At 39.2% G+C, this 13,060-nt stretch overlaps 1 protein-coding gene across 2 annotated transcripts; it reads left to right on the top strand.

Annotated features, from left to right (window-relative positions):
- The first annotated feature begins 2,260 nt into the window (after window positions 1-2,260).
- LOC141627331 (glyceraldehyde-3-phosphate dehydrogenase, cytosolic-like) lies at window positions 2,261-6,825 on the top strand. Of its 2 annotated transcripts, none has more exons than XM_074440650.1 (7): window positions 2,261-2,489; window positions 3,643-3,754; window positions 4,188-4,327; window positions 5,209-5,468; window positions 5,903-5,960; window positions 6,251-6,338; window positions 6,421-6,825. In XM_074440650.1, the coding sequence occupies exons 1-4, from the start codon at window positions 2,440-2,442 to the stop codon at window positions 5,306-5,308; spliced, it is 402 nt and encodes a 133-aa protein (XP_074296751.1). In that variant the 5' UTR covers window positions 2,261-2,439; the 3' UTR covers window positions 5,309-5,468; window positions 5,903-5,960; window positions 6,251-6,338; window positions 6,421-6,825. The 2 variants fall into 2 exon arrangements, with proteins under 2 accessions (XP_074296751.1, XP_074296750.1); XM_074440649.1 differs by having other exon boundaries at window positions 2,285-2,489; window positions 2,888-3,754.
- Window positions 6,826-13,060: the final 6,235 nt, after the last annotated feature.

Genomic DNA, 13,060 nt, shown 5'->3' with positions numbered 1-13,060 from the left:
ATTCCATCAAAATTTCCACCCAATGCCGCCACAATCATATCCCGGAACCTTTGCTCAAGAGTTTGGAAAAAGTTTTGGGTGGTCATCCATTTCGGGATGCCATAATGTGGACATGATGCTAGAAGGTCTCTAAACCGCTCCCAAGCCTCACTTAGAGTCTTCATCGGTCTTTGTTTGAAGGTTTGAATCTCATGACGAATCCTTGCGGTCTTGGAAGGTGGGTAGAATTTGTTGATGAAGGCCTTTGATAGAGCTTCCCAAGTAGTGAACGTGCCCGGCTCATGAGAGTTCAACCACTTCTTAGCATTGTCTTTCAATGTGATGGGGAAGAGCATCAAGAGCATTTGCTCCTCCGTCACACCGTTATTATGCTTGATGGATCCCGCTTTCTCTTTGAAGGTAGTGAGATGTTGGTGTGCATTCTCATTCTTCATGCCATGGAAAGTGTCTTGTTGCATATAATTGATCACATGGTGCCGGAGTTCAAATGTGTTGGGAGCAAGGGCTCCATAGTTAATAGTCGAACACGCTCGGTTAGGGTCCGGTCTATTGTAATATCCCATAGGTTGGTCCGCCATGTCTTCGTTTATGAATGCAACATAAACTTGATGTTTAATTTCTTTTACCTCACAAGTGCACAAGGAATCGTGTGTATGCAAGGGTCGAATCCAAGAGACGGAAATTTGGCACTAGACTAGTTACTCAACTACTAGTTTAGTTCTACTAAAAAGGGAAGATGAATGATTTGACTAACTAAAGAGAGATGCTAAAAGCAAAGATTAAACAATTAATACGGATGATTAACAACAATTGGGGAAGCTAGGATGTCGGGTTCACTCACATGGGTACATGGGTGAGGGGAGACATGCAAAGGGAGGCAAATTCAAGAGTAAAACGAAGAAAAGACTCTATCTCTCGATATGAGACTAATCCTATAATTAAACCGACTAAGTCCTCACCTAATCAATTTAACTACAATCTTATCATGCTAATCATACTCACAAATCAAGCTCTCACTTAACAAGTAAGGATAAATAGTGAAGTACTCAAATTCTCATTCATGCCTTAACACAGACAATTGGCATGCATAACAAGATTGAAAGTTTTAACTCAAGAATTGTATCCATTCTAAGCTATAATCTACCCCCAAAATCCATATGAGATCCCCCTCCATCCTAGAAGAGAACTACTCACTCATGGAAACGTAAACAAACACAAAAGATGGAGAATTTAACACAGAACAATAAAGAGAAGATATGTTTGCAATTACTACTAATTGTGCTAATTAAACGTAAAGAAATGAACAATGAACAAAAGTAGAGAAGAATTATACCAAACAATAAGGCAAAGTTGCAAGCTTTGAATAGATGGATGAACAATCTTCAATGAATTCCAAGTTACAACCTGAATATCAAAAGTAAACAACTTAACCAAGCTAATTCTAAACTATCATAACAAGTAATTGAAGAATTATTAGAGAAAGATTGAAGTTTTAATTAAGGGTTTGCTTACAATTAGGGAAACTAATCTCAGATCTAGGGTTGTCTGCAATTGATTAAGAGAGGGGGTATTTATACTCTTTTATTGGATTTAGAAAAGAAGAGGAAATAAAGCCCAAATCCGCAGCCTGATGCGTTCTACCGGCGGACCGGCTACCGGTCAGCCTACCGGTAGCGAGGTTAATTGCAAATTGATCTTGAAGTCTTGGAAAATAACTGGCAGGCGTGTTCTGCCGGTGGACCGGCTGCCGGCCTACCGCCAGAACACGGTCTTCAGTGCTTCAATATCTTCGTGGTAGAGTGCTCTACCGGTTGGCCGGCTACCGGTCTGCCTACCGGTAGCGAGGCCAAAAGGTTATTTCTTCTTCAATTCCTACCCAATGCGTGCTGTTGTGCTCTGCCGGTGGACCGCCTGCCGGCAGAACACAGTCTTCAGGCCCTCTCCTTTCTTTTTGGCAATGTCAGTGGGAGGTGTTCTGCCGGTGGCAGGACCGGCTGCCGGTGTGCCGGCAGAACACACTTCTCAGCCTTTTCTAACCCTTATTCTTCTCAAGCTAACACGAGCTAGCTCCTTCACTCGGTCTTCATTCCATCTTGCCTTTTCCAAGGCCAATTCCTTACAAAAGAGTACGGGGGTCATAATATCGAGGTAAATGAAATAAAAGGGTAAAACCCGAGCCGAGAGTGGGCTAAAAACGCGCTGAAGGGAGCAAAAAATGCATGAGAAACGGAAGGCGAAATTGCGTAAATTAACCACATATTACCAGCCACCACTGTTCACCTCCAACCACCATCCATTGTGCACCGCGACGGGCCACAGTACTGCCAAATACCCATTTCTCCCATCATTCACCCATATTCATCGCCGCTACCGTCACTCGCACCAACCTCGTTCCCAGCGCCGACGTGTCTCAATCATCAACATTGTTCAAGCACCTCCATGGCATCCTCTTTCATACTGATAACTTTCTCCCTCTTCATTTTTGAGAGGTATTTACTCCAACTATGTGGAATTTCTCGTTTGTAAACTTCGAATTATAAATTTTTTTGTTTGTATTTATAATTTGTTATTTTGATGGGTTCGACAACATATTGTGGTTGTTTTCATAAAATAGTGCTAAACTGAGTAATTTATAGATTAGAGTTTGTAAAATATTGGTATTTTAAGTCAAACTCCGAATTAGAACTCGATAGAAATGGCGTGAAAGAAGGAAACTAGTCAGGTAAGGCCAATAATTTGTGTGATTGTGTCCTTATTTGCTTGAAGTTTTAAACAGAATTTTTAGGGTGTGAGTTTCAGTTATCATTTGGGGGTTTATATTTTCAGGCCAAGAGTTCTCTTGATATTGGTTTGATTTTGCTTCAATTTTGTATGTTCATGGCTCAAGAAAAATGGTAGCAATGAAGGATGACAATGAATGAAGGAAAAACTGTACATTATCTCAAGTGGTAGATGAATGATGCAGTTATAATTTTACACACATCACATTGAAGGTGAAACATGTCTAACTTTGTTTGTTAATGTATTAATTAAATCAAGGGCCTTCAAGCATGGAAAAAGGGACTAATACTAAACCTGCCATCTAATCAGTTGAGGCTTGTCCCTTTCTCACCTGTTACTGAGGATATTATGGTGTCACCAGTAGTGTTTAGCATTTTGTTTTACACAAATTCTCATTGAAGACATGACATATCCGTCACAAGCTTGTGACGGATACCATTTTACCTCACAATGTACCCACTTTTTCTCTCTCTGCAACACTATTCATGTGGTCCCCTTTCTCCACTAACCCATTTTGTTACCATTTTATCTCACAAAATATCCGCCACAAATGATAACCCGTCACAAGGGAGACCAATTGGTTGTTTTAAATAACTCTATAGTGTAATAAAGTTGATTACTTTCGATGTTTTCTACAACTTAAGCACTACCACAAGTGAACAAGAGTTGAATTTGAAATTTATGTCTATGGCAGATAAACATGTAGCTATGGCTGAATTATGCTATTTCAGATGCCTTTAGCAGTTTAGCTATGGCTGAATTATGACATATATCGTTATCATAGATACATGAAGTTTAAATATTTCAGATGAATGATAATTTTGTATTTTATTCTAGCGTTTATGTTGTGTATAATGACAGGAATCATGGGGAGATCCCATGGGGCCAGAGTGGAGCTGATTATGTTGTTGAGTCCACTAGTGTTTTTTCTGACAAGGACAACTCAACAAGGCAGGCTGCTGCTCACTTGAAGGTATTTGTGCAGTCCTCCTAGACATTTAGGAAGTAGTTTGTAAGCATTCATTTGTTTGTTATCTGCTGATTTGTTTTATGTATGCAGTCATGTTCTTCTCTACTTAGGGTGCAATTTGATTTTGATATTTGGGTTGTTCTGTTGTTGTTTTTACCGACTTCATTGCAGCTCGTGTAGTGGGTTTCCACATTTTGCTTATCATATATCTACCGAGTTTCAGGTCTCGTGAGTCTTAGTTATTGTCTTTTCCTCTCTATTTATGTATCTGATGTATTGTTAACATCGTTATAGTCGTTTCTTGAAGACGATTCTCTAGTTTTAGCTTCCATTGAAGTTGCTAGAATGCGTTCTCACTTTATTTGAGTTTGACGCGTGGCGTGCTGCTATTCGATCTTTGTATGCTAATGTAAACATTTGTTTTATAATGTCATAGGGTGGTGCTAAGAAGGTTATCTTCTCAACTCCTAGCAAGGATGCTCTTATGTTTGTTGGTGTTAATGAGCACGAGTACAAGCCAGAGCTTAACATTGTGTCACTAGCTATGCCACAAACTGCCTTGCTTCCTTGGCCAAGGTTTGCCCTCTCCTCGTCAGTGTATCATTATCATTATTGCTGGGCGGGCACTAATTATTGCCTGTCTATAAATACTTTGTACTTCAAATCCTTGAAAACTTGGTAACGCTTAAGTGTCTCTGCGGATGTTTTAAATAACGAGTGTAAGTAAGAAGGTAAAATATAGGGAAAAAAAAGAGGTACATCCACGTTCCTAGTCTATAATTTCATTTAATAAGAATGGTTTACTTGACACCGTTTGCATCTTTATAACTCTAGAGCGTTTCATCTTTACAACTCTGATAGTCTGATGTTAATGACAGGCTTTCATCTTTAAAACTCTGAAGTTTCTTAGAGCGTTTCATGCATCTTTGATTTCAGCTTATATTGAATTGCCTGCTTTACCCAGCCACAAAAACTACCTAAATTACAGGTGTCATCCTTGTGTTTGTATAAGCTCTTAGTAAATATTGTCCTTTGGTGGGGGTCGTCTATGTAGTAGAAATTGATTGTCATTGTTTATCTTGTCAGACTTTGTAGTATCTTATCTTATCCTTGTTAATATATCATAATGGATGTCAAATGTTATATAGTATTCCCAGTTCCCACCCCTAATAGATAAAGAGTTGTAGTGTTCACCTCTGGAATCACCAAGCTACTTCCACTTACTTTTTATGGCGTCAAAGCCTTTATCTAAATATACTGCTGGCCAGTTATTTTGTTTTGGTGTGGTTGGAGCAATTTCGGGTCACTCTTTTGGGGAAGTAGAGTATTTCTCCATGTGTTGATGTCTATTATGTTATTCAATTGTGTTGATGAGGGCGTCAATTGTGTTATTCAATTGTGTGACTGTTGATGAGGGCGTCAAATTGTGGACTGTTGATGTCTACCGTGTTATTCAGTTTGTGCAGGGCTAAACTATTGACTGTTGATCCTCATTCAGCCAAATCTCCTGTACCCTTCATCTCTAGCTCAAACTCAGCCACCGCCATACCTTTCTAACTGCTGTTGCGCGCACACAATTAACACCAATCCTCTTTAGCTGTCGTTGCGTCTCCCTTGTCTACTGCTCATTGTCGTTTATGGCTCAACCTAGCCTACGCCTTCATCTCTTACAATCCTGATGTCCCACCACAATTAGCACTATGCCCATCGGACGCAGGTTGCTATTCTTACTCACTTACTTAGCTATGTACTGAATGGTTCTAGTTGTATTATATGATATTCAGTTTCTTTAGTTATGCACTGCAAATTTTTATTGCTACATTATTCTCAAATGGAATATAGGAATCCTCTAACCTGGACTAGTGAATCCATGAACAACTAGCCATTATCAGAATAACTATGGCTATCTACCATCATAGATTTCATTTAATCTGACGCACTTATGGTTTTGGCTACACCATTCTGTTTTGCCCATATTTTAGCCGGTTTAAGCTGGATTTACCCTATATATGTTGATCTAACTGCTCTGGGTGATCACACATTCATTGTTGACGAATAACAATAAATCTATTAGTGTCAACTTTGCCAAAATCTTGCAGCCATTATTCCATACATATGCTAGTACAGTAACTCATTTGTTTTGATGCTCAGGCGGAGGTAAAAAGTCAAACCATCCTGCAGGCTTGTTTTTCAGACATGCTGGACACAGGTATGGCTTCACGTTTAGTTTCTTGTCAGCTGTTAAAATAAAGAGACTCTAGACTTGGCAAAACAGACCGGAGTTCATATACGGAATTCGCCCAACTTGTAACCATTTACTTGAAAATGAGCCTGGCCAAAGCCCCAAACTCATCCGATAATAGAAACATGTGAAACATACATGAGCTTGAAATGACCTGACCTGTACTGACTTGACCCGAATGAACTGAGGTCTCGCAGAAACTGATTACCTCGTATCTAGAAGCTTTCAGACTAACTGGTTTCTTTTATGGCGGATAGGGACTTCCACTGGAATTCAATAGATCCATGGACTTTGATTAGTGTATCAGATGACTTTTCAAGCTTTGCTGGAGGTGGAACATTGCAGGTAATCTATATTTATCATCGCAATTTCTATTTTCTTGGGTTGTTATTATTGTCCTAAACCTGACATCATCTGGGAGTTGCAGATATGGCGCATCATAGACTTGCTGTACAGACCAGAAGAGGAAGTTTTGGCTGAGCTGGACGAGTTCAGGTCCAATGTAGCCGCTTGCTCGCTTACTCCTACCAAAGACGTTAATCATTCTGCCTGACAACGGGGATTCGAAGCTCTGGTGACACATTCTGTAACAACCGGAAAACTAAACCTGGAAGCAAATGTAACGAGTTAACTTCTGCTTAATGGACGTACTAGTTTAGGATCATTCTGCTGTGCTATGAACACATTGCTGAGTCAGTTAGTGTAAGTGGTAGAGTCATTGAGATAATAGACTTGTTGCATTATTCCATTTGTATGTTTTTATTTTATTTGATGTATGAATAAAAATAATGTAAGATTGCCATTCTATTTGAGAGTTATTATATTTAAATCATTTGTTTGGATCATTTTTTTTTGTATAAAAATAAAAAATAAAAAATAAAAAATTCTAATACCTATTTGCGGCGTTTTTTTTCAAAAAAAGCCTCAAATAACCTATTTATTTGCGGCGTTTTTTTTGAAAAAACGCCGCAAATAGTCATTTATTTGCGGCATTTTTTTAACGCCGCAAATAATTTTGCTATTTGCGACCCCCATTTGCTGCTACATCAAAAACGCCGCAAAAGGGCCTTTTTTTTGGAGCCGCAAATAAATATTTTTCTACTAGTGATGCTTTGTTCTCTCATGGAATACAGGGTTAAGAGCAATATGCTCTGCTGCTTTATTGTCACAATGGAGATTGATGGGTGTGGGAACAACAACTTTAAGATCTCTGAGCAATCTCTCTATCCACACAATCTCACTAGCTGTGTAAGACATACATCTATATTCTGCCTCTGTTGAACTCTTGCTTACTGTTTTTTGTTTTTTTGTTTTCCATGAGATTAAGGAGTTTCCAAGTAGCACACAGTACCCTAACAGTGACTTGCAACTAAAGACACATTGTCCCCGGTCTACATCAGAGTATGCATACAACCTACCTTAGTTCACTGTCCAGGATAAAACAAACCTGCATTTGCCGAGTGTTTGAGATACCTTACTACATGTAAGGCAGCTTGCGGGTGAGGAACCCTAGGTTGAGTAAGGAACTGACTTAGATATTGCACTGAATAAGAAATATCTGGTCTGGTCAAGTTCTGATATAACAGTCTCCCCACTAACCTTCTATATCTTTCTTGATCTGGTAAGAGTTCTCCCTGGTCTATGGAGAGTTTTAAACCTCTTGGCATAGGAAAGTCAGTTGATGTACATTTCTCCATTCCCAAATCTCTAATGATGTCAGTGATGTACTTTCTCTGGTTCAATAGGATACCAGTTTCATTTCTTGCTACCTCAAGCCCTAGAAAGTATCTCTTCATTCCCAAATCCTTTATGGTGAATGCTTTGTCAAGACTGGTCTTTATCTCCTGAATATCATGTTCATTGTTTCCAGTAATGATTAAGTCATCCACATACACCAAGATCACAAGAAAACTTCCTGTGAGAACATTATCCCTTGTGAACAAGGAATAGTCTTGCTTTGACTGTCCAAATCCTAAGTCCAGCAAGTGCTTAGTTAATTGAATATTCCACTGTCTACTAGCCTGCTTGAGACCATATAAAGATCTCTTCAATTTGCAAACTTGCCTTCCATAACCTTTGTGTATCCTTCAGCTGGCTTCATGTAGACCTCCTCATCAATGTAACCATGCAAGAAAGCATTGTTGATGTCCAACTGATGCAATGTCCACCCTTTAACAGAAGCTAAGGCTATTAGGGTTCTGACTGTTGCAAACTTGGCCACTGGTGAAAATGTGTGCTTATAATCCTTGTCCTTAACCTGATTGTATCCCTTTGCAACCAATCTAGCCTTAAATCTTTCTATGCTACCATCTGCTTTGTGTTTAATTTTGTACACCCACTTTGATCCTATTGCTTTCTTATTTTCAGGAAAAACTGTCAATTCCCATGTGTCATTGGCTTCAAGAGCTTGCAATTCTTTGGACAGCTTCTATCCATATTTCATCCTGCTGAGCCTCAAAATAGGTATGTGGCTCATGATGCTGCAGCACATTATTGAGGGAGACTATGTACTCAGGTGCAAACATAGTCAAGTTCCCGAGAAGTTCCCCATGATACTGCATGGCTGTGGAAGCAGAAGCTTGAAAGGGCAGCTTAATGTTATATTGATACCCTCCAAGTCTGCTAGACATCTGTCTTGGTCTGCCTGTTTTTCTAGGAGCTGGAACAGTCTTGGTGACAGTAGTATCAGTAGTCAGGACAGCACTTTTTGCTGTTCTTCCATTGGTAATATTGTTATTTTGTGTAACATCATTCGTGTGATTTTGTAGTATTGGAGTATTAGTATTTGTGGAAATGGGTGCAGAATGATCTTGTACTATTTGTGTGTCTCTATTTGTAGGAATGCCGGTATTTTGTAAAGAACTATTATGATTATTAGAATTATTTTCTTGAACTATATCTGGAACATAGTCTGAATAGAAAGGATTCCTGTCATTCTGCATAGTTGTATCAGTTGATGTCGTGCTTTCAGATGAGAAAGGAAATACTCCTTCTTGAAACACCACATCTCTACTAACTAAGCATGTATGGGTTCCCAAATCATACAGCTTGTACCCTTTTTGCCCAAGAGGGTATCTAATGAAAACGCATTTCCTACCCTTCTTGGCAAATTTGTCCCTATGTGTGACAGGCATAGATGCATAACATAAGGATCCCAAGATTCTGAGCTCATCATACTTTGGTTGTTCTCCAAATAACATTTCAAAAGGAGTTTTCCACTTTAAGACAGGGGTTGGCATTTTGTTTATCAAATATGTTGCTGTCAATAAGCAATCCCCCCAGAATTTTAATGGCAAATTTGCTTGCACCCTCAATGCTCTGGCTGTTTCAATGAGGTGCCTATGCTTCCTTTCCACACATCTGTTTTGCTGAGGTCTCCCTACAACAGAATTTTGGTGGACTATTCCCCTATCATTAAACATGCTTCTACAAGGTCCTTGCACAAATTCAGTACCATGATCTGTTCTTATAATCTTAACTTTGGCACCAAATTGTGTCTCAACATGAACTAAACAATCCTTAATAAGTTGAGGAGCTTGATCCTTGGACTGCATTAAGAATGTCCAGGTAGTTCTAGTGTAATCATCCACTATGGTTAAGAAGGAACTAGCACCTGATAAAGCTTTAACCCTATATGGCCCCCAAACATCAAGGTGAATCAAAGCAAAACTAGTCTTAGCATGTGACTCACTAATTGGAAAGGGTAGCTTGTGATGCTTAGCTAAAAAACAAGTTTCACAAGAGAATTTCTCAGTATTATTATTTGTAAGTTGTAAACCAGGTACATGCCTCATCTTATCAAAAGAGCTATGCCCTAATCTTTGATGTAATAGCATTATATCATTTATTTGATTACAAGCATTAGTAGAACAAGCTAGGACATTGTTCATATGTTTATGTAAAGTAGAAACAAAATGGAAACAATTGCAGTGATCCCTTGATCCTCTTGTCTGCAATTGGTGTCTTATTAGGTAGAGATTGACTTGCCTCTTTGCCTTTGCCATAATTACTCTATTTAAATGGTCCTGAAACCAACACTCAATTAGATGAAAAATGAGTTTCAGACCAGAAAATTCCAATAATCTTCCTACTGAAAGAAGGTTTTGTTTAAAGTCTGGAATAACAAGCACATTATAAAGGGTGATAGTATCAGTCAAGTAAACTGTTCCAGTTTTATGCACTAGTTTAGTACTCCCATCTAGTAGACCTACCATAATGGGATGTTTAAGATTTTTGACATGATGTACTAAGGTCAGACAAGATGTCATGTGGTCAGAAGATTCTGAATCCACTATCCAAACATCAGAATGTGACCTTAAATTTGGTGAAGGTGCAGTAGAAACAGAAGTTATACCTGCAAAGCTTGTGGCAGGAAGAGTATAAGAAGCATTGGAGTGTGCAGTGTTTGCACTAAGTGCTTTCATGACCTGCTGAACAACTTTGTCCACCAGTCCCGGCACCATGTCAGGAGTCCCATATTGTTGTCCTCCCTGAGACTGATTATGAGTGTCATCAGTGTTATAAAATTCCTGTTCATCAGCATCAAAAGGAGTCTCATCTTCATAATCCTATGACCCAGCTCTGACTACATCTGCATTGTTTGCAGCTGGCCTTCTGTAAACATTGTTGCCTTGCCTGTGATAGCTGTTAGAGCGACCTCTGCCTCTTCCATAAGCATTATGAGATTTGCCCCTGCCACCTCTACCAAGACCTTTGGCTAGGTAGCATTGAAACTCCGCATGCCCAAATACATTACACAGTGGACAAGTCTGAAACTGATAACATTCTGTCATATGATGCCCTTTCTTCTTGCAATGTGAGCATTGTTTAACAGGTTTCTCATCTGCATCCAGTTTAGGTTTCTTTGAAGTAGATTCAAGATTTGAGGCAGGCTGCTTAAAACTAGCATACGCATTGGCTTCTGTCATTGCCCCAATAGAATCACTAATCTCTTTCTGTGTCTCAATTCTCTGCAAAAGCCCTAATGCTTTGTTAATTGTTGGCATAGGATCCATTGTCAGGATATTGCTTTTGACAGTTTCAAACCCAGAATTCAACCCCATCAGCATTTGAATAAGCTTGGATTGCATCTCTCTATCAAACAATCTCTTCAAGAACACACATGAACACGAATTCAAGGCACCACAAGTACATTGTGGAAGAGGATCAACTCCATCAATTTCTTCCCATGTCCTCTTAAGACGACTGTAATAGTCAGCAACTCCAGAATTCTCCTGAGAAATAGCACCTAGGTCTTTCTTCAATTTGTATAATTCTAGGCTATTAGCCTGACCATAACGCTCAACCAATTCACCCCATAGCTGTTTAGAATAGGAGACATACTTAAAATTGGCGCGTAAAACAGGCTCCATAGAATGTAAATTCCACTGCCTGACAAGAAGATCCACTCGTTTCCACTGATAATGATTCTTCTCAGTATCATCAGGTCGAGAACAAGTTCCAGTTATGAAACCCTCCTTGTTCTTCGCCATTAAAGCAAGCATAACCTCGCGCTTCCAATTCATGAAGTCACGACCATTAAAAAGAACATCAACAAGACTGTTTGTAGGTTGATCATGAGTTGTGATGTATAAAGGATCATCATAGAATGCATACGGTAAAGAATTTTCAGAGGAAACAGTAGTATTAATAGAATCCGGCATTTTGTTGAGATAAGAAGAACAATATCAATCAAGAGATGATGTGTTATGAAAAATTGATTAACAGAAATCACGAATTCTGAACTTCGATCGAAGTATGCAGGAAATTCGAATGAATTATGATGAATGTAAGAAATGAAATGCAATTAATTCTGAAATTCGACGGAATTATGCAAAAATTAACACAAGAAAGAGACGAAAAATGACAAACTAATTGTTTCGGAAGCGTTTTGATGATGATAGGATCGTCATCTACGCGATTGATACCATGTGAAGTTAACCCTAACCTCCATTGATGAATGCTTCAAGCTTGATGAAGAAACAAAGGTAAATAAAGGGAGCTTTTATTAGAAGATATTTTGTGTTTTTTCAATGAATTAATTTAAGGACTAATCAGTTCTCTAAGCTTATATACAAACTGTAAAAAACAAACACAAATTCTAACTAACATATTGCCACATCAGCAATCCGTGTGTATGTGAATACTCAGCTGTGATTGGTAGCTTGAATGCCTTGCATATTTCCACAGATGTCATACTCTTCCAGTTTAAGTAACAGGGTTGAAGTCATTAGTAAGTAAAACGACAATACAGGTTGCTTTCTTTCTTTTACAGTTGTAAAGGGTATTATAGTTGTTTGGGCCAAATTTTGCGTATTAGACCGGCAAAGAAGTATGTTCGTCAAGACTAGCATACGAATTGGGCCGAGTAAACTAATGGCCTTGAGGGGCCCATAAGCTGAAAGCAATCAGGGAGATCTTAGGGTGAATAGGGCTCCGGAAAGTGAAGCATGGGCTGTCAGCTAGAAGAAGCTCAACAAGACCGGGATACAGCTTTACTTGCCGCGCAAGCAACCTAAACCCTATTAGGGTTTAGGCCCTATATATATACCAACATAGTACAAATGTGTTCACTCAGGAGGAGAAAGATTCATTCAGAGACCGATATACCAACATAGTGCATTGTGCTAGCTAGATCACCGCGCTACCTCTCTTGTACTCGTCCTTACATTAACAGCTAGTGCAATCATTGGAAGGGTACCGTCCCTTCCCGCGGTCGTTTCCCATATTGGGTTTTCCGCGTCACCAAATCTCTCGTGTCAACACTTATTTACATCTTTATCTTTCGTACTTAGCATTCACACAAACAATACAATCTACATATAACGCATAAGACCGCTTTGACCCAATTTAACATAATTCGGTAGAAAAATACCAAAACAGTTTGGCGCCCACCGTGGGGCATAGTGGTCATCATCGTTAATTACTCAATACAAAATGGACAGAAGCAAACATGTATCATCAGCATCGTCACCCGGGTCAGGAGGTAATCTACCATTAATGCCACCAAACCCCATCCAAAATCCAGTTTCAGCGGCTTAAACTCAGGCACCCGGACACGCGTCAAG

The sequence above is a fragment of the Silene latifolia genome, chromosome Y, assembly GCF_048544455.1.
Source record: "Silene latifolia isolate original U9 population chromosome Y, ASM4854445v1, whole genome shotgun sequence".
Lineage (NCBI taxonomy): Eukaryota > Viridiplantae > Streptophyta > Magnoliopsida > Caryophyllales > Caryophyllaceae > Silene > Silene latifolia.
The sequence above is the reverse complement of the archived record's forward strand: the minus strand, read 5'-3'. Positions and strand labels throughout refer to the sequence as shown.

What these genes read in the sequence shown, in the direction of transcription:
- LOC141627331 (XM_074440649.1), top strand. Translation starts at nt 3,590, where the DNA reads ATGAATGATAATTTTGTATTTTATTCTAGCGTTTATGTTGTGTATAAT. An exon ending in AGGCTGCTGCTCACTTGAAG is followed by an intron (nt 3,755 to 4,187) that starts GTATTTGTGCAG and finishes ATAATGTCATAG; the next exon opens with GGTGGTGCTAAGAAGGTTAT. An exon ending in GCCTTGCTTCCTTGGCCAAG is followed by an intron (nt 4,328 to 5,208) that starts GTTTGCCCTCTC and finishes CGTGTTATTCAG; the next exon opens with TTTGTGCAGGGCTAAACTAT.